Source organism: Monocercomonoides exilis, assembly GCF_001643675.1.
Source record: "Monocercomonoides exilis strain PA203 chromosome Unknown scaffold34-1095894, whole genome shotgun sequence".
In the NCBI taxonomy this organism is placed as follows: domain Eukaryota; phylum Preaxostyla; order Oxymonadida; family Polymastigidae; genus Monocercomonoides; species Monocercomonoides exilis.
Window position 1 is genome coordinate 71,682 of NW_027150579.1, and position 21,967 is coordinate 93,648.

Genomic DNA, 21,967 nt, shown 5'->3' on the forward strand with positions numbered 1-21,967 from the left:
GACGGCAAAAATTGTCTATTGCCTTTCAAGTTTTTTTTTCAAAGTTGTTCCAGCAATTGAAAGGGACGAACAGAAGATCATTACTTGTTTCATCATGACTTTTTAACATGGACTTAGACAAATAACAATGGAGCGACAAATCCAACTTTAAATATTGTTCAGAAAATCTTTTCAAATCCTAATGAAACGAAAATACAAATGTGAAATGAACATTTGACAAGTTAAAATTCAAAAGAAAGACTTTTTTTTAAAATTTCATGAACTTTTGAAATGAAGATCATGCAACGTAAATTCTCATAAAATAAATTTAAACGAACAGAAATTTACTTCAGATTTTACAACATATAGAAACACTAATGAAACAATAAGTTTTGTAATTTTAAATAGAAAAAATAAATAATTTTCAAATGAAAAATCGTAACATTGAAGTATTTGCATTTTTGAATCAATTGTGAAAGCATTAAGCCAAAAAACCCCTTTATATGACGATATGAATGTTTGATTGAAGAACTTGCTCATCTGTATCTTGAGACGGAATTGATAGTTTTATTCCAGAATTTTTATGTGAATTTGAAGAAAATAGTGGAATATCAATGAAATGGTTTACAATTTTTGGAGTGATTAATGCTGAATCCTCTTGTTGTGCATTTGGTTGTTCGGATTCTTTCTTGCTTCTTGCAGCATCTTTTGAAGAGCTTTGATTCAAAACGGAAGGATTAACAGCAGAAATGGATGCATTGTTTTTGTAAGAAGATCCTTGCTTGTCTTCATCTTTAGAAGGAGTTATCCATAGAATCGGTAGAGGAGAAAACAAGAATGGAGACGAAGCACTTAAATAATGAGTAATCGAAGGATGTTGAAGTGAACCAAACGAAGTGAATGAAGAAGATTGCAGAAGAGAGCAAACAGGATGAGGTGTGATGGAAAGAGCAGAAGCAGAAGTGTTCCATACTGCTCCCTGCAGACTGAGCGAATCAATAAACACTCCGTGGAGTGGGCGTTGGTGATGAGCAATTAGAGGCGATTCACCGGTCTGCTTAGAGTGAAAATCAATTTGAGAAGGAGATGAAATGGTTGCTACAGTTGAATTATGCTGTGCCAGCTGCTGACTTTGCTGTTGCTTGCTCATCTTTTCACCTTTACCATCAAGCACTTCGGGAGGCATATCATAATAGTTCGGCGATTCATTTCTTTTTGCTTCAATTTGTTGATTCTCTGGCTTCACTTGCATTTTCTCCATGAATTCCGCATCAATTTTGCTATGTAGCTGCTCGTTCATCACCTGGACTTTGATAGCCACTTTGTCGAACGGAGTTTCATTGATAAGAGAATATGATCGTTTAATGGCAGTGAACAGCGAATCAGGGCAGTAAAAGTATTGAAGTCTGAAAGCATATGGATCGCCTTCTTTTATCCAGCTTTGGAAAAACTGAGCAGCAGAAGCCACAACATCCAAAAACACGCACAGATGTTCCACTTTGAAGAACGAAAGAGAGTTCCACAATTTTGGTACAGAACCCGACAAAATATCATTCATTATTTCGATCAACTCCGGAGTCAGCTTCTCTTCTCCGTTCATTCCTCTGATCAACGCCTTTGTTGTTGCACGCATTTCTCTGATCAAGCAATTGTGCTTTTCAACTTCCACCTTTGCCAACTGCACCATTGGATTGTTTGTTGAGTCAAGACGAAGATCATCATCACCCATGTTTTCGGCATTCATTCCACGCATCAGAGCTTCCGTTGAGCTGGGTCTCAGCGCTTTTTGTCTTTGGCGCAACTTTCGCTTTGCTTCAAGTTCTCGTTCTTTTTCTTTCTTTGGATCGAATGCCGAGGGAGTGATGGGTGCCTTTGCAGCAATTGGAGTTACAAGAGGCGTTTGTCTAACTTCAGCAGTAACTTGCAATTCTGGAACGACTGTAAACTTTGGATTAGAATCGTTAAAGTTAATAGGCTTTGGAAGCTTTGATTGCAAAGTTATTAGAAGATTCCTTATTTGCGAAATTTGCATAGAAACAAGTTGAGCGCTTTTTTGCTGTTCGGTAATTTTTCCTTTCTCACTTTCAGTTTTTGATTCTTTCATTTTACTCGTTGTATTATCCTCTGAGTTATTCTTCTCGCTGTTGCTTAATTGGCTATTCAACCGTTTGCTAATATCGGAAACTTCTTCAGTTGCAACTCTGCCTTTACTCGATGGCTTTTCAAGCAATTTATCAATAACGCCAAAGATGGTTTCTTTTTGCTCTTCAGTTTTTTCAGCAAATGGAGACGGTGGGAGATGCAAAATTTGCAGAAGCGATGAATCATCGAGAGCATTAATATAAGAAATATACTTAGATGGCTTAGCTGAAAACGAAGGGAAAGGAGGGACGGAAGGAAGCGGAGAGGAAAAGATCGCTGATGATGATGTTGAATATGCAGACGAATAAGGTGAAACAGCAGAGACCATTGATGCTCCAACAGAATCAGAAGAAGCAAGTGCATCAATTTGAGATTGGAGTTGTTTGCCTTGTGAATCTCTCAGGTTCACCACAACACTCGTTCGTGGTGATGGCTGCATTGATCCATTACGTGAACAGTCTTCAGATGCAATTGGAGAGGCAGCATTGCTGGCATTGACGAATGAATTGAAAATATGCTCGCTAAAGAATGTAGACAGAAGTGATGTCAAGAGCTTCCTGTCAGACTCAGTGCTTAAGCATGCCTCGTATATCTCTTCCTTCAAATATGTGCGAACTTTTGATAGGAACTTGCTGATTTGCTGAAGACGGAGCGTTTTTGCATCTTCACTTTCTTCAACTTTTTCCTTTTCTTTTTCACTTTCATTCTCTTTGCTCCTCTTTTTGGCTTTTCCTTTTGGTGCTTTTTCTTTCTCCTTCTTTGCTCTTTCAATTTCTGCTTCAGCTTCAATATCAACTGGACTAATAAGTGCGTTCTGATCATCCAGCATGTTGCTAAGCTCAATTGCTGCTCTCTTCAGATCCTCATCTCCCCAGAACACCCCACTCTTTGCACAGAATGTGCCGTCCGAAGTGTCCCATCCACAGACGTTGAAGTTGAGGCGAGCTTTGATAGAGGAATGGAAAAGAACGAGCGCAAAAAGCAGCCTTTTCCATTCGAAAGGATGAGATACATGCTCACGAATGAGAGAAGCACACATGTTATAAGACGATACCAATCGCTGCCGGACAGAAGTGACGGTAAAAAGAGACGGATAAGAGGGAACATTCATGAGAGAAAAGGTAGGTAGCTTCATAGAAGGCGTCATAGGTGAACGCGCACGATTGACAGAAGATGAAGGCCGCGATGAACAAGGTGTAGCTGCAGCAGAAGGGGATGTTGAATGAACAGGAGATGCTGTTCTCGATGCACGCTTTTCAAGCAAAGGTGTTGGAGGTACAGTACTAGAAGCTTCAACGAAAAGTTTGATGCTGAATTGCAGTGCAGCTCTAGGAATAGATGCAAAGTACTCAGAACCAGCTGTTGGAAGGCATTGAGGCACAATAAACAACCTGAATCCATTTGGCAGATGTGTTGGATGCAATCTGATCTGATCCAAAATGATCTGGAGCGTTTTTCCATCAGAATTCTTATACGGCTCGGACGGTGTTGCTGCATCAGAGATAGGATGACAACATACACATATCCAACGTCCTTCCTCCTTCGCCGCATCAAATACAGAAAGGATGTGAGACACATCGCTTTCACAAGAAGAGAGCCTTTCAATCTGAATAGGTGTTTCTTGTTTGTCTGATATCTCTTTCAGCACACTGATTGGATTCTTTGATACACAATTCGTTAGTAAAATTGGCTCGAATGGCTTTGAATTCTTAATGATATCTTCAATTGATCCAACAGGAATCGAATTACTATCAACTTCATTTGTTTGTCCTGGTGTTGCAATCTGTTTTGGCAACAGAACCGGAGTCATTGACGATGTGCTATTCTTATTTGAATGTTCTCTGGTACGTTGATTACGCAGAGACTTTGGTTGACTCATAACGAGATCACTCAGCGAAACAACTGTTCCCAGAATGCGATTAGCAAACATATGGAGTGCAGGCATCAGACGATCAGGCCTTAACGCATCAACAACAAGCAATTGCTGCATCGGCGTGAGACAGTTGCTCCACGGCTCAGGCATTGAAACAAGTTCAGGCGTATTTGAAATACACCACTTGCCCCACTCTCCACGGGATGTTTCCGTGATCGATGAAACAATTCCAAGCCAAGGCTTTTCTTCTTGTGTATGGATTACATCATGTTTGGTACTTGAAGAAGCAGAGGATTCTGCCTGGTTTGTGTTCGTGTTTGCTTTGGCTTCAGATAGTGACTCTCGTTCGATGTTGCTTGAATCACGCCCGCCTGAAGGAGAAGCAGGTGTAGATACTCTCATTCCTCTTCGAGATGCACGTGATTGAGAGGCCCTTGTTCCTGTTCTCGGAAGCTTGTGATCGGTGGAAGGATGAGAAAGATCTTGAAGATTTGAATGCACAGGAGTGACTTTTGTAATGACACATTCCTCCAGCTCGTTGATGCGCTTCCACTGTTCAATTGTTAAAAATGTTGGTTTTTCGTTTGAGAAGTTTTGAATCCATTCTCCTTGATCATCATTTGTTTGAAGTTTTGTAGAGGCACTTTCTGAAGCCATTGTTGGAGATGGTATAACTGAAGGAGAAGAGGGTGCAACACCTTCGTCTGACAACAAATTATCTTTTGGATCTTTCTGTGAAATGCGATCAACTTCTTTGCCTTCAACGTGATCATCAAAATGTGTTGGATTCAAATAATCAGCACGATCATCTCTTTCTCCAGCATCCGTCTCTGACTGTGACTGTTCAGCGCTTGAGTGATGAGACAGAAGCCACTTCCATTCATCATCATCAATGCTATGTTCAATCTTCCCAACAAAAGCAGCAGATAAAATTTCAAACACCAATGCGTCTTCTTCAAGCATTCCATGCGAAATGCAAGAAAGAACATTTCTTGTTACACATTGTCCCAATTCCATTTCTGTTACACTGGCCAATCGTTGCTTATCTGAACGAACTGCATATGAAATCTGCTTTCCATCTTCAGTTTGCTCGCCTAACTTGTTCAATTCATTCTCACTGTCTCTGTTAAGATCGGCCAAGCTTCCTTTAACCCTACTCAATTCTCGTTCACTAACTCCGAACAGTTTCACAGTACGTTCGACAACACCTAAAATTTGTGATAATGGGAACTGATATGCACAGCCAGAAGAGATCATCTTTTGCGAAGCTACAATAAGTTGTGTTACTTTCCGCGCAATAGAGCGGAACTCTTCTCGCTCTGTTGTGACTGCCAATGCAGCTGATGCGTTTGATAGAGTGCGATTTCTTATTTCAATGCAATTTGATCTGCTTTTTTCGAATGTTGTAATTGCTCGTTCCCGTTGCTGCTTTATGACCTCCTTTTCTGTTGTTTCTGAATACTTTTCTTCGGTTTTTTTATCATCAACATCGACTTCCTCTTTCTTTTCATCAGCTCCTTCACCAACATTATTCTCATCCTCTTCCTTTTTCAAAGGAGATTCCAGCTTCAACGCATCTGGCGAGAAGGTCAGAGTTTCATCATCACAAAGAAGCGAACTTGTAACCTCTCCCAGAGCAGCTAACATGGCTGCTTGTTCCTTTTTCATCTGAGCTACATCTCTACTCGTTTTGTCAAGTATTGAATTGTGTTCATCTTCCAGTTGCGGGCATCGATGAGATACAATCAACGACAAAATCTTCTCTTCAGCACCGGCTGCTGTAAACGGGAATAAAACCACTGGAGTGCTAACGAGTAATGAAGGTGGTATGTATGGTGCAGGGTTCGTGGTAACCAGTGTGAGCGAGAAAGCTGGAGAAATAGAAATAGTGACAGAATTGGATAAAGCCAAAGTTTTGTTTGCATTCAATGAAGCAGGCTGAGCTAACGCAGCAGAAGAGGAAGAGGACGATAATGTTGATGCAGATGCAGATGGAATTGGATTCGTTTGAAATACAATGTTTGTTAAGTCCTTCGAGAGAAGTTGCTGTATAAGCGGATGAAATCTGTCAATTATATTTTGAGAAATGGCATTTGACCCAGAAAGGTTCGGAGTATCGAATGCATTTGTCTCAATAATCAATGGATAGCCATGCCTTACACATGATTCAATTGTCTTTGAAAGTGCTTCATCTCGTTCATGGCAGAAATGTGCTCCTCGTCCCTTCCACACGCTTTTCATCCACTTCAAAGCCTGCATTTCTGGATCAATCACGATCGAACATCGCTTTGTGAGATTGCTTCTTGTCAGAATAATTGCAGAAGCAATACTAACAGAATCGTTGTTTAGTCCTGCATTGCTTTGAGTCCACTGTCTGATTGTAACAGTATCACCAAGTATTTCATCCAGATAGAATGACCCTTCTCCATTTGATGTGTAGTGTGGCAATCCATTTGCTGTTAGCAGTTCGGCCCAGCCATCCACAAGCGCACGGCGGTGCTCAGCGTTCAGAGGTCCCAAATACACAAGCGATGCTGCAGATAAAAGAGCATCTCCAACCAAAGTGGAGAGAGACGCTGAAACATTGTTCAGCGATTCCTTCCACGATATTTCCGCTTCTGATTCCATTTCTTCCAGCAGATTTTCGCCTTTTTCGATCAACTTATTTGTTTGCGTTATCATTTCAATAACTGCTTCCTTATGTGCTTCAGCTATTGCCAATGCCTCTTGTTTTTCATCTCTCGCTTTCACCGCATCTTCCGAGTTTTGTGTCTTTTCAAGCAAAAGCTTCTCACAATCACTGAGACGAACATCAATATCCTTAAGCAGATCGCGTTTTGGCTGCACTTCACGTGACACTTCAGAATAGTCATACAGCGCACGAACCCACGCACACAGTGTCTTTGCAGCTGTGGAGACTGCTTCTATCACTTCTGGCTGGAATTTTGGTGAGGAAATAAAAGTCTTTCTTAAATGCTTCTTTGTCTCTTCGTCAAGAGATTCGATGTCGAAGTCCTCAAACCTCAGCGAAATGTCGAATGTGAGGAATTTCTTGGCAGAGTCCCAAGTCTGCGGCTCTTTGAAGATCAGACAAACTGCCTGCATCACAAACATCACCAAATCTGGCGGCTTCACAAAGGAGCGTATTTCCTGAATGTCCTGCTTTGATAGTGTCTGAAGTGCTTTAACGCACTGGTTGTAGCGCGGTAAAGCTCTATTCAACTCTTTTGTTATCTCTTCAGCTGTTGTGTTTCGCTCATTCTGGATTTCGTCTCTGTTTCGCTTGACATTTGCCTCTTCTTCTTCCTTCTGTGACAAGTTCTTCTCTTCAATGTCCAATTCTTCTCTCTTCTTTTTCACTTCCTTCATTGCGGCATCCAAAACTGGCGCAAGTTGTGTTTTCTTTGATTTCAGTGCTTCAATGTCGTCTTTCGTCTTATCAATTGATTGAACTCCGAGAATTAGCGCAGACTGTTCTTGTGTGAGTCTCTCAGTTAATTCTCTATGGATTCGCTCAAATGTGTGGAGTAAGTTGTTGAACATGACCGAAGAAACATACGTGATACATGGAGACCGACGTTGCTTCTCATTTTGTCTACTGTTAAAACCATTTACCGAATGTTCATTCGTTTGATTCGTTTGATTTCCATCATTTTTGTGATCTTTATCTTCCATTAATTCATTATTCCGGTCTTTCTCTTCAAGCAATAGTCCGTTAACGATGTTCTTTAATGAATCTATTACTCCATTTAGTAAACACTCATCTTCTTCTTTCGCAATTCTGTCCGTAAACTCAATAACAAGTTGATGCATCGAGACACATGCATTCACAACCAGTGGAAGAACGTGCGTTTGCAATGGCCAATTCATCGCAACTCGCCAAGCTATCTGCAGAAGACTGTCGTTTGAAGGCACACCAATAGAAAGCAGATGACAATGATGAAGAATTGAAGGATAGATCGAAACGGGAGATGAAGGAGGCAAATAGGTGGATGATGAGGTTGAAGGAGATTGCGAAAGCAAAGTAAGAACTTTGTGTATTGACTTGGATGATCCATAACCCAATGATAAATCAGTGTTGGAAAAAGCGAATGCAATGTGAACATTATTTCTGATTGAAAGATGGAGCTTGTAAAGCAAAAGCCCTCTGTCAATATCCAAATCCTGCTCTTTGTCAAAGTCCTGTCCGAACTCAGATCTCGTCTCTCCTCTGCTTCCTGGATCATGTTCAGTGTAATCTTCCATTTGAACTGCCCTCTCTTGCTCTTGTCTGAAGAGAATATCAACGATTTTGTCTTCTTCTTCTGGTTGGAAAAGATTCGAGCATTCACCTTCATCAAGAATTTGCGTGATTTCCTGCATGAGCCAGGAGACTTTGCAATCATCGTCATCAAAAAGGAGAATAAACTTCTGATCATTAACAGCAGCTTCTTTTGCAATGCGCTTCATTTCAGTTCGAAACGCATCGTGACTTTGTTTAACTTCATTGGCCGTGTTTGAATTTGCAATTCCCCTTATGAACCTTTCTTCTGTCTGTTGGCTAACTGTTTCAGAATCACCAATATCACCACCCCTTTTGGATTCGCCCCTCATTTTTCCTAAGTTGTCCACAACTGTCATCCGCGACATGGCTGCACAGAGTCGAATGAGTGTTTTCTTTTCTCCTCCAATACCTCCATTCAACACAATATGTCCGCGAGGAAATCGGAGAATGCGCGAAATGTGGGCCAAATGCATAAGATTGTCTTCGCATAGGTCAAGTGAAATGGGCTGAAGATCCTGATGCACAAGCTGTGGAGGGAATAATGCAAGGGAAATACCCTTTTCTTTCAATTCTTTTTCTTTCTCTTTCAAAAATGCGAGCTTTTGTGGAATCAGGCGATTGTGGTTGTCAATGTGTTTTTCAACAAGCTCTGCCAGAGAGTTATCAATTGGTATTTCTCGATAAACTCGTTCTTGTGCAGCTCCACTGTTCTGCCCAGCTGTGTTCCCATTCATTCCATTATCCTCAAATTCTTTTCCATTTAATAAATCTTCGCTACTATCATTCAAATTGAATCTTCTTTCTTCTTCTAAGTTTTCAGAAGGAATCGTTGAGAAGTCAGAAAAAAGCAATGTGTTTGGATTCTTCAAGTTCAAATCCGCAAGAAAATCGTCTTCAAACACACCAAATCCTTCTTTGACAATCTTCATAATTTGCGTGTCAAACACTTTTTTCTGAGGAAGCTCAATCAATGGATCGCGGAATGAGCGTGTTATTTCGTGTATCCACAGGCGAGCAAGCGATTGTGGCGAGACAAAAGATCTCGGAGAGGCACTTAGCACACCACGCAGTGCACGGAACAATGAATGAGTGGTGACAAGAGGAATGGATGTGGAGAATGGCAGCAGAGGAGATAGTTGTTCCTTCAGTGATGAATAAAGAGATACTGTTGCATCACACACAAATCTCGAGAAAGATTGAACAGACATTCCGATGCCTTTTGATGGGTCAGAGAGAAAAGCGCGAATTATTCCTGACACAGCAACAGAAAGCGAACTGTCAATTGGAGGCATTTGAAGAACATGGAAGTGATGTGCAAGACGAGCAAGCGAGGATTTGTAAACAGAATATGCTGAGCTCACAGAATCATATTCAATATTCTGGCCATAAACTGCTCTTCCATTTTGTGAAGTTGACAATGTTTCCACGAAAATCGTATCACAAACTTCAGTAAATGAATTATCATTCACTGCAAATGCACCTCCATCTTCCAATATTTGCCTTGAAAGCTCCAAAGCCGAAGTAAACGGAGCTCGTTTTGAATGCAAAGACTGATTTAATGAATCACTTGAGTTTAACATTTCAATGTTCTCAAGCAAAACAATTGCTTTTTTCCCTATTGGTGGTCCAATCAGCGAAGTTCTTCTCTGAACGAGCTGATCCCGGAGGCTCAACTTGACATCATTGGCACTTGTCTTTGCAGAGCAAGTGATTGTGACTGGATATATCGTTTCCACCCATTGCTGCGATCCAAAAAGATGTCGCATCATCGAACTTTTCCCACTGCCGTATTCGCCAACAAGAAGCACATTTTGCCCCGCTTCAGCTAAAATCTTTAACACAGTTGAGGTTGCGAGTGATTCGTTTGTAGGAACATAAGCCATTTCAAGAGGGAGTGCAGGCGGCAAACGGAACACTGCGTTGTTTCTTGAGCTCCACTTTTCCCACTGATCCGTCTGATTATCTACGACCACATCGAAAATGTTAACATTTTTGGGAAAAGCAACATCGCCAACAAAACTTACATATTCATCGTCATCTGCAAATAATGCAGAAGGGTGAAGTGAGCTTAATCTTGTGGAAGGTGTCATATTTCCATCAGTTGCGAATGAACCAATTGAATATGTACTCCTCTGTGTTAGTCCAGTAGCACTTGGAGTCGTGGATGTAACCCGTTTTTCGCTAAGGCATACCAATCCTAACAGAAATTGATTGAACTTCTGTTTGCTTTCTTCGCTCAGAACAGAGCCAACAGTCCAAGTAATAGCAAAAATTAAGTGTTTAGCTGCAAGTGACTGTGAATAATCTGTATCAGCAAACTTCTTCGACTTCAACAGCTCAATCCACTTGCTTAGAGAGATATTGAATTGATTTGATTCCGAACCTAACATGCTGGCTTTGCCCAATATTTGCTGTCCTGCTTCTCCACCAGTTCCCTTTTCATTCGCATATGTCCTCTCTGCTCGGTACACACGCGACGTTGTCGGATTGGACGGCTGTGCAAATGATGAAGGTGCAAGAAGCTCACGTTCTGTGTCTGCTCGTGATGTTGACGGAGTGGTTGGTAAAAGCGCAGCCAGTTTCTTCACTGATCCTTGTCTGCGCTGCATCTTCTTTGACTTCATTCGACTTGCACCGCGTTCTTCTTGTGCTGCTTTCCCTTTGAGTTTCTTTCCATCAGTCGAGTTTGGAGTAGGTGCCATCGATGAAGAAGATGCAGTATTGTTTGCCTCTGGCTTTGAAAGAGAGTTAACTCCCCTCTTTGACTGCTCCTCTGACGCAGCCGTGGTTGCGAGGAATGTGAAGAGCTGAAGCGTTGACGAAAGAAGATGAGGCAGAGTCGAAAAGATGCAAAGTTTAAGGCTGTTTGGATACAAATCCTTGTTGGCATCAGACATGTTTGGTGTGGAAATTTGAATGTCTGATGCTGAATATGCTTGTCCTGTTGGAGAAAGAGACAACGACGAATTGATTGCGCCTAACTCTGAAAGATAAGGTGAAGGCGTATTTGGTTGTGTCTCATTGTTGTTTTCGTTGCTCTGCTTATTTGCATTTCTATTATTTCCCATGCCATTTTCAGCAAGAAAACGGAAAATGGGGAAAACGAAGTATTTCAACGCATTTTTCGCAAAGGCATCACGAGAAGGAAACGCACCCACAAACATCTTCTGCCACATTTGTGCAATGCCAACCCAAGAAATGTTGATGTCATCCAAACAAATAATTCCCATTTGAGACAAAAGCGAAGGAGACAATTCAGACGCTGAATTTAACTCGAAAACGAGCTTTGTTGATAGAGGAATGCGGAACTGTTCACCGTTTGGTAAAATGGCACTTGGAGAGAACGGATTGGCAGATTGAATAAGCGAATAGAGAAGACTTGTAGCAGCTGGGTTTGCAGCGAGATCACCGTCTAATCGGAGAATGTTGATTGCTTCTGAATTGTCTGCTGAAGAAGTATTTTCGCTTGAAGATGAAGCAACAACTTGTTGAGTTGAAGTTGATGCAGATGATGATGCAGACGATGAAGAAGTAGAAGCTGAAGCTGAAGCAGAAGCAGAAGCAGAAGCAGAAGCAGAAGTAGCAGCAGCAGCAGAAGAAGATGATGAAGGATTTGTGGCAACCGTACTCTTTGGAATCACAGATTGTTTGAACAGTTGTCTGATTTGGGATGTTATGAGTCCTTCATTCCAACTATCCGTACTGTCTTCATAGCAACCAAACAAACTGTCATAACTTTCAACTGAAAGATGAACTGACGCAAGTTTTATTTGTGTGAAAAATCCATCTCTCAAGTTGTCTGAACCGAATCCTTTATTTTCCTCTGTCCGATTGAACTCTGATGAAACTTTGCTCTTTTTCCCTTTTTCTTTCATAATCGTTTCGCTCATTTTCTCGTTCTTTTCAAGAACTTTCTTTTGTCTCTGTATTTGTACATCGTGCAGATAGCAAACAGCATTGCACACAGCTTTGAGCAGCGTCGTTTTCCCGCAACCTGCTGGCCCTACAATTGCGATTGCTGCCCTTTTCTGGATTGTCTCCCACAAATCTGCGCCTTTCTGGACAAGCTCATCACTGGCTGTGAAGCCAAGCTGCCAAAGATGTGCAGACAGGGCATTTCTCAAGAGTAAAGAGCGATTGAGAGAAGGAGGCGAGGCAGGAACATCGCTCACTTGGAACACTTCTTGCTCGATTGCGCAGAACCTCACAAGAATAGAAGGAGAAAGGCGTGGGAAAACAACTTCGTTCAATGCCTGCAAACACAATGCCTGGTCTGTCTCTTCCTCATTGATCAGAAATGCATCGTCCAAATCGAAGCTTAAATCATCTTCGCCTTCATCAAATCCATAGTCGCTGTTTCTTCTCGACTGGATGGTGCTTCCTTTGCTGCGGCTGGTCTTTTCTCCTTTTATTGGCTTCATCTGCTTGTTGAGCCTTCTGACTCTCCGTTGTTCTCTCATCTTAATTCGCTGAATAATGCCTGGAATTGAGTCAAATATGAGTGCAGGTGTCCAGCTGATGTACGAAGCATCTGGAAGCTGCTCGCGGCAGACATCGATAAAGTGCGAAAAGGCGCTTGCGATGGAACGAGAAGCAGAAATGCCAGCAGAAGAGAGAGAAAGCTCAAGCAAAAGGTTTGGATTCGGTGAAATGAGAGAAATAGGGCGGAGTGAAGTGCCGAGTGCTGTCTGAAATGCAGAGTAGAGGTTGCACGAAGTGTTTGAGGTGGAAGAAATCGAGTAAACAGAATGAGAGCTTGCGACGAATGTGCGGGTGAATGGAGAATTCAAGATAATCATCGAATGTGGGTGAAGTGAGATTGTTTGGTTGTTATAAATAAGTGATGCTTGTTTCTGAGCAGCAGCAGAAGAAAAGTTTGAAACAAACTCTGCGAGAAGAGAAACACTTTCAATATCAAGCAATTCTGTTCCGGTAACATTGACAAACGCTCCAATCTGCGTAAAACAAGACATGAAGCGAAGCAATATTTGCCACGAAATTCCCTGATGTGTTGCCAACTCCCAGTATTCTCTTCCAATCGCCGAAGCAACTGCACGAACTGTTGCACGTTTGCCGTGCATTTCTGGAAAGCCGCTCAGAAGCGCAGATGAAGAAGCAAAGAGAGATGATATGATTGAAGTGAAAGAACTGACATTATTCTCTGTGATCAGCACAATCTCATTTTTTCCTTGTAGTTCACAGCCATACCCAAAACTTGAGTTCCCTTGCTGAACGATGCACTCTGCCTTTTCGGGATCCCATTTCATCCGAAGCTGTCGTGTCCATTCTTGTTCATCGGCAGAGGAAATGCGATTGCGAATGAGTTCATTCACAACGTCACGCTGATGCTGAACGAGTATTATAAGTGTTGATAGAGTTGAAAGAGGCAGAAGAGAAGCTATGTTCTTTGGCGAACTTGCCGTTGAAGCTAAAGACAAGCTATTTGTTGTTGTTGCTGCTGTTCTTGTTGCTATTGTTGCATTCAGATTCACCTCTTCTTCACCCAACGAAGCATTCAGCTGCTTATGTGCGTTCACAAACTCTTCACATAAATAATTAAGAAGCCCCACAATTTCATTCAACATGTAGTTATCTTTGCAACTTTCGCTTGCTCTCACAGGTTCTGAAGCCTTCTCAGATGAGGCATTTTCTTCGCTGTGCGCGGAGTTTCTGTTCATCTGTTCAAACGCATCTTCGACAAGTTCTGTGAATTCGATTTGAAGTGCAGTGATAATCGACTGTGATAGTTCCTGTTGGACTGCTGGCAGATATGCTTCTTCGTCACACAGCTGCAGCGAGTTCTGAAGGCTTCTGGAGATTGTGGAGCGCATTGATGACTCCAGCGTGGCTAGCCAACGATCAATATTAGCTCTCGTGCTGATTGGATCTGCGAAGAATACTTTTTCACCTGAAACACATTCAATTCCAACGATTGATTGCTTTGGCTGAGCCGAAGAAATGGCAGGCACAGCAGTTGGCGAGAGAACAGAAGACGAAGCATTTGACTGGGCAGACTGATGGCGCATAAGAGCAGATGATGTGTGATGGCGTAACAGCTCGTTGGATTTGTTTGAATCCGATCTGCCTCTTGAAAGAGGTGACAAAGCAGAAGGTGTGCTGGTGATATTTTCAATGTCTGAGACAAAGATGAGACGCCGAATGGAATTGTACAGCTTTGAGATGACCTGCTGGATGGTTGAAGGATCATTGGCAGAGCTTGAGAGGATGCTGAGAAGCTCCGCGTTGCTGAGCAGATTAAAGCGCGGGAATGAATTCCTCTTCGAGTCAAAGAAAGAAGTCAGTTTGCGCTCGATGGAGCTCAACAGAGCGCTGCAGTTGTTCAGCGACTGAACCACATTTGGCACTTCAACCACTTTCATGCACAGCGGATTGCTTGACACAGAATCCACAAATGCTTTCCATATCGCCTCTGCCGAGTTGAACTGCTCAGCTTCTTCTGTCAGCTGCTTGTTAACATCGCTCTGGATAAAGAAGTGGTACAGTAGCACATAAAGTTTTTGGCACTTGACTTCGCTTTCTATCAGAGTTTCCAAAGTGGCTAGGTTATAATTCCATTCATCCACTTCCTTCTTCACAATAGCAATGAAAGGCGATGCCAGCATGCTTTGAGCCATCGTCAGATGTTCATTCAGTTTCAACCGAATTTCCTCCTCTCCTTCAATTCTCATCGGTGCCTTGCCCTTCACACCCAGTTTTACTCTAAAGCTTTGCGCCGCCCAGTATGCTTTGATCTCATTCATCTGCTCAATCAGCTTGTGTTCTCCTTTCGCCAGCGAGCTAATCTGCGCAATCTGTTGTCTGTACTGCTGAGCACCAATCGACAGGAACTGCGCCACCGTCAGCGTGGGTGACCACTGCTTCCCCATCTGCTCAAACAGCTTGCGCCAGTGCCTCGGCTCCATCGCCTTGATGCACAGCGCACAGAGCAGCGGGACAAATGGCACGAAATCTGAAACCATCTCCTTCAGACGGTGCACAATTGGATCATCGATCTCGCTTTTCTCCGCAACTGACAGCTGCTTCCGCGCATCAGCAACCACAGTGGACAGCTGCTCAGCGTCCAGCTCCGTCAGCAATGACGCTCGCCATTTCGCGCTTTCTGCAGAGAACGAGGAATACAACTTCCACACCAACTCTCTGTGCTCAAAGCGCGCCACACATCTGTTCACACCCGGAAAGGCTATCTCGCTCACGTTGATCACTTCTCTGCACCGTTCCAATTGCACTTGCCTGTCTTTGTATTGGTCGACTGCCACTCTAATCACATCCAGACGATGCAGAGCGGCCTGCGGATCAGCCGAGTCGTCGATCAGGATTCCGCCACCCAAGTCTGTGTATGTTTGCACAGTGTCTGACTCGAGTTTTGCTGCTTCTTTGTGGAGTGCAGCGACCATCCTGTTGTGCTGGCTGTCTTTCGCTTCCTCTGCTTTTGCCAGTGCCACTTGAAACTCTGTTTGTGCATCATGCACAGCCGAAAGCGCAAGCTGCTCGTCAATCGACAGCTTTGTGCCTTGCAAATCGCACAGCTGCCGCATCTCATCAAGTGAAGTGACAGCCATCCGCAGTGTCATCTGCTTCTCGTCCATCGAAGCCAGTAGCTCCACAAACGCGCAATAGTCAACCAGAGAGCGCGGCAGCTGCATGAGTGTCTCAGTCAGATCTTGGAATGTCTTTGTCGTTGTGACAGCGATCGAGTTGAACAGCGCATGCAAGTGTGCCTTGATTTGCTCGCTGCATGTTTGCGGGATTGGTGTCAGCGCAGCCTTCAGCGGACGGGCATCCATTGAGAGAATCCCCGCCACGCTGCTCACGTTGATGCGGATGATGTCGCCCAGCCACTCCGACATGCGCTGCAGATCCATCTTCAGGCGGTTCACATCCTTTACTTCAGACACATACACTTCTGGATCCCACCTCAAAGAGTGCTCAAATATACAGCCGAGCGAGCGGAAGCGCTCCAGGCTCTGCTCTGCCCGAATGAAGGACTCCTCGATGATCTCCATCAGTTCCTTTCGCGCCTCCACAAAGCGCACGTCGTTTGCCAGCAGCGTAGGCAGGTCCAGCCCAACCGGCGCATTGCGAGGAAGCAGAGGGCGATGCGGCGTGAGGCGCAGTGGGCGGTCGGCAGAACAGAGAAGAGTGATGCATTCGTTGATTGTGGCATCCACAAGACGCAACACTTCCTCCTTTGAGGGCGACATCTGCAGCTCGCAGCGGCTCAGCCGGATTCGCTGGGGCTTCGCAGTAACGACACCGTTGTTTCCCATCCTTCCAAGCGGAGCAGATGCAGACGAAGAAGCCGAGGGAAACATCGAAGAAGAGAAAGGCTGTGTGGAAGATGCGTTGGCTGTTGAGAGTATTGACTGATTCAGCAACCCGTTTGCTTGCGACATATTGGCTGGTCCAAATGCGTTTCTGAGAGATGAAGCAGCTGCCTGTTTATGCTTGCGATGAGGAGAAGTCGTTTGCGAGAAAGCGGAAGATATAGAATTCCTGCGTGACTGACTCTGACTTGCTCCAGTTTTGTGCTTTCTCTTTAATGTGTTATTGTTGCTGTTGTTATTATTATTAGCGCCTTTATTGTGATGACGATGATGACGTCTTGTAGCAGATGCACTGACATCGCCACGAACACTCAGTGAATTATTTTTATTAGCTCTTCTGTTATTGTAAGCATCTGAAGCATCTAAATCACTTTCTTCAGTCTGATTCGAGCGCTTTCTGCTTTTCGCTCCTTTCATCGCACCCTTCCGATTCGATGCGCCAAATCTCATTTCATTACCACTTTCGTCTCTATGCTCGCCTTGTTCATTGAATGCCTCACCAGAAATGCTATTCTCCTCATCATACAAATCTCCTGCATCTGACACAGCTGAGGAATATGACTCAGCATCTTCATCTTCAAAGCTACTGATATTTCCATTGTATTCTTCTCCTTCTCCTTCTCCATCTTCGTCTTCATCGTAACCATCAGATCCATCCTCATCGTCTTCTCCTGAACTTTCTTGATTCTCTTCCACATCTTCATACTCCACAACATCTCCCATCATCCACGGAATGCTGATGTGCCTGTTCTTCATCTTTTTATCCGCATTTCCTGAATTGTTCTCCATCTTCCCGTTTCCGTTTCCATTTCCATTGTTCGCATCGGCTTCATTATTCGCTTCCTCGTCACTATCACTTTCATCGTCATTGTTTTCCACCACATATTTCACCTTCTCCTCCTCCAGCACTTCTTTCTCGCTCCTCTTCTTCTCCACAAACTGGAATGTCACCTGGAAAACTGGCTTTTTCGCTGCCAGCGCCGCCTTGACTGTATTCTTCGTCTCTACAATGCTCTCCACCATCGTGTTGAACAGCTTCGACACACAGATGTTGTCCAGCAGCACCACAAACCTTCCCAGCATTTTCTCCTCCTCCTTCGCTACAGCAATGGCGTGCAGCCTTCCCTCTCTCTCCTTCTTCTGTGCAGCCATCGACTGCTGCAGTGCCGACGACTTCACCATCGACGACAAAGCAACCGCCGCTGCCTCGTCTTCCTGTGCTGCGATGCTCTCCTGTGAATACGCCCTCGACAGCACGTCTGTCACCAGCGCAGCCATTGCCGCTGCCATCGTCGTGGAGGCTGTCTGGATGCGCTCTTTCGTCTCGTTGCGGCAGCTCTCCTCAAACTGAACGAAGGACGGCACATCGAACGGCGCGCCTTTGTCCAGCTGTACTTGCAGTTGAGGAGATTTGGGGTAGTTCACAATAGAATTTGCTCGAGAGACAGAAATTGGCTTTTGCTGAGAAGAAGAAGAAGAAAAAGAGGAGGAAGGAGATGCTGTTGCAGAGAGGGATGAGATGAATGAAGAGAAAGAGTTGATTGATGCGGCTGGAACTGTGCTGTTCAGCGAACTGTTGCTTCCTCCGTTGCTTCTGGTCCCATTCAGCATCAGAACACCTTCATCAGAAGAAGAAGAAGAAGAAGAAGTTCCATTCTTCGCTGCATCTCCGTTCCCACTCCCATTTCCTCCTCCGCTTCCTCCCTCACCTCCCTTCGGATCTTCAATCGCTTTCTCCCTTCTTGTCACACCCACTCGAAACGGGAGTGTTTCACAGACAGCCTCGTAAAGCGAGCCGAGGCGAAGGAGAGCAGCGCAGAAGCAGTCGTGTGCCCAGAAGAGGTTTTTTCTCTGCTGGCTGCGGTTGTGCCGGAATATCTGCAGGCGGATGAGGCGCTTCCATTTGGTGAACGACTTGATGAGAGGGAAGTTGAAGAAGAACGGAATGCGCCGGATGGCTGCGAAGAACGACGCCTCCTGCACAAAACGAGAAATGGACATCGCTTCGAAGGTGGGGACGGCATCGTCTTCGGAGAAAGAAGAAGAGGAGGAGGAGGAAGAGGAAGAAAATGAAGTTGACTGTGAAAGCGGTGTTGGTTTGTCTGTAGAACTTTCGCCTACTGTCTTCTTTTTGAGTGCTCCGCTTGTTTGCAACGAAGCATTTCTTCTTCCTTTCTGTAGTTGTTGTTGCTGCTGTTGCTTTTGCACATTTTTTGCTTTGATATTCTTTCTATCATTGCCGTCGCCTTCGTCTTTGCTGATATATCCTTCATCTTCTGTCTCATTTTCTGTCCTTCCTCTTTCATCGCTGTTCTCATCGCTGCAACCTTCGTCATTCAATTCCATCAAACGTGCATCATTCCTCTTTTCCCCTTCTCCTTTCCTTCTCTTCATTTCTCCTCTTTCTCCTTTTTCTCCAAAAGCAGCCACCCCTCTTGCATGTAGAGGCAGCCCTTGCTTCTGCTTCGTCCTTTGCCTTGCTGCTGAGCGCTGAATGGCCTGCTGCTGCAGCTCAGCCAACCGCCTCATTTCTTTGTTAGACGGCACAACGTGAACAACACCGGACACAGAAAAAATGTAATGCTCTGCTTCGACGGCTTCTTTGGGGACGACAACGAGATTGTACGGGTTGTATAGCTCTTGGCGCACTCGCTCATCGACAAATGGGAGAGAAGAAGAAGAAGATGATGATGATCTACTTGCATTGTCAATCTCTGTATTATTCGTTGTTGCATTCAACTTCAATGCTGTTGGAGAGCGAGAAACGTTTTGTGAAGAAGAAGAAGCTGTTTGTGCGAGTGGGTCGACTGTCAGCTCTGGCGGATGCACAATGTTCATGTAGATGAACTTCAGCGTGTCTGATTTGCCGGCGCCGGCAAAATACGTTAGCACATCGTCGACAGTGCTCAGGATTTTTGCGGCTTCAGAGTCAGGCGTGCTGAACTTGGAGCGAGGGTTGGTTGTGGATACAGCAGCATTAGCAGAAGAGGAAGGAGAAGAAGATGAAATGGTTACACTTTTCGACAGTGTTGATGACTGCTGAGAAGGCGAATACAATGGAGTCAACGATGAAGTTGAAGAAGAACCAGAACCAGAAGATGAAGAAGCATTAGCATTCGAAGACAAAGCACGAGGAGCATAGTAAGTGTTGTGCTGTGTGGTGATTGACGACACAGAAAACGAAGCCGCTGGGGGGAAGGGCGACCTGCGGACGTTTGCAAGCGCTGCAGTGGTTGCATCGGCTGATTGGAGCATTCCTGTTCGGCTTCTGCTGCGCCGCGCAATTTCGTTGACGGAATGAGATGTGCCGCGGGTGGAGTAATTCGAAGTCGACGAAAAAAGAAGCAGCCCGCTGTCGTCTGCTCCTTTCTCGCTGGAAATGGCATTGCTGTTGTTACTGTTGTTATTACTGTTAGTACCAATGGTGGAATACCTTGCTCCTTCGTTTCCTTCTCTTTGCTTCTCAAACGCGGTGTTTCGACTTTCCCGCAGGCGAATGCTTCCTCTCAGAGATTCCTTCAGCGGCTTCAGGGCAGAAGACGCAGAAGACGCTGAATGCCGCGTGGGCGAAGCAGAAGAACGAGGCGGGGGTGGCTGCTCAGCCGAGGCAGCGCCTTTCGCTTTTTCTGCATTGGAAACAGAGAGAGAACGAGACACAGAGGGACTTTGCCCTTCTTTTTCTGTGAAACCTCTTTGAAAACTGCCTTCATCTCCTTTCTCTGCACCGACACTGAGCGAGGCTCCGGCAAAGCTGCCGTCTGAAGGAGCAGGGAGCTCTGTGTCTGTGTACGTGTCTGTGCCTAGAGACGGGGCCACCACAACTGTCAGTCCTCCACTTCTCTCTCTCTCTTTGGCTCTGAAACCTCCTTCGCTCCCAGCCCGCACTCCACTGCTCTCTCCAAAGTGCTTCACGCGGGGCGGGTGCAGCAGAGCCCATTTGCCATGTTGTGGCTCTTTGATCTGTGAGGGCTTCATCGGCAGCGCAAAGGGATCAAGCTCGGCTTCGTCAAACGTTAAAAGAGATTTTAACTCGCTCCTGTCTCTTTCCTGCTCTCCTCCGCGAGATTTTTCTAAGCTGGGTTTCTTTTTGGCTGCTCCACCCGCTGCTTGAATTTTCTTCAGCTGAATTCTCTCTTTTGTCTCGTCTTTTCCAGAATTTTGACTTCTTGACTGCGAGAAATCTCTGGAAGATCTAACTCCATCCCGATTCTTTGGTTCAGAAGACGAGCTTGAAGCTTGAAATGGGCTAAGCTTTTTCGGTTCATTTCCGCCAACTGGCGGAGGAGGAATTCCATGTTGGGAAAAAGGAGATGAGGATCTTCTGAAAATTAATTGTGACTGTTGAACAGACGATGAAACATCTTTTTCAGTATTACTAACTGAATACAACGCTGCTTGTGTTGGAAATGACGAATGAAGTGTAATCTTTGATGCTGAATTTTGCTTTTGAATTTGTCTAATCGTTGGAAACGCTTGCGCTAAAGCAGCTGTCAAGTTTAAAGCACATAGAGAATCATTCGTCTGACTTGCAATGTATGCCCTTCGTACGACGTCAATCAACTAATAAATTGTCATAAATATTGCATTAAATAAAACATAAAAAGAATAGTCAAAAAATGTCATTACACAAAATAATTTTTCAATTTTTAAGAAAAATGAAAACTTCTTTACTCGGAGATTGAATAGCTTTATCCCCAACTAACCGTTGTAGCTCCTCACAAATTAATGTCCATTTTGATACTGAATTTGTTTTAAGTGCATCAGAAAATAAAGTTAACAATTTTGTTTCCATCTTGAACAATTATTTTTCAAATGAAAATTTAATCAAAAAAAGCTATTTAAATAAAAATTAAAAAAAAATAAACAAAATGAATCAAAATACACCTTTCCTGATGCAAGCAGTTAATAAAACAAAAACAAAAAACTTTTAATTTTCACTGTTTCAAACAATAATATTAAGGGGATATTTTCAGGTTCTTTCAAAATTTCATTTCTAACACATTTGACTTGAAATATCAAATAAATTCATTAACATCTTTGAACGTGTGTTACAGATTAAAAAATTTTCGTCTCATCCATCATTAATTGAAAATCCAGGTTTTTTTTTTTTTTTTTTTTTACTTTTTTTTTTTTTTTTTTTTTTTTTTTTTTTTTTTTTTTTTGAACAAAGTGAAAGAATGTTAAAGTTTGTTCAAAAATCAAAACAAAATATATATATAACATTTCAATTTATTTGATGTATTTATTTTTAGCTATCTTCTGATATTTTCTTTGAAGTCTAGTGACAAAAATAAAATTCAGCCTTTTTTGAAAACACATTTTTAAATCTCTCTTTAATCTATTTTTGAACTCATCTTTCATCAA

The 21,967-nt window shown here is 43.6% G+C and overlaps 1 protein-coding gene across 1 annotated transcript; it reads right to left on the bottom strand.

Moving 5' to 3' along the window:
• Window positions 1–132: 132 nt before the first annotated feature.
• Window positions 133–21,395, bottom strand: MONOS_6076 (dynein heavy chain, unidentified; the record flags this gene model as incomplete). Its single annotated transcript, XM_067876280.1, has 3 exons — window positions 133–11,918; window positions 11,982–21,163; window positions 21,267–21,395. The coding sequence occupies 3 exons, from the start codon at window positions 21,393–21,395 to the stop codon at window positions 479–481; spliced, it is 20,751 nt and encodes a 6,916-aa protein (XP_067724055.1). The 3' UTR covers window positions 133–478.
• Between the last annotated feature and the right edge of the window lie 572 nt (window positions 21,396–21,967).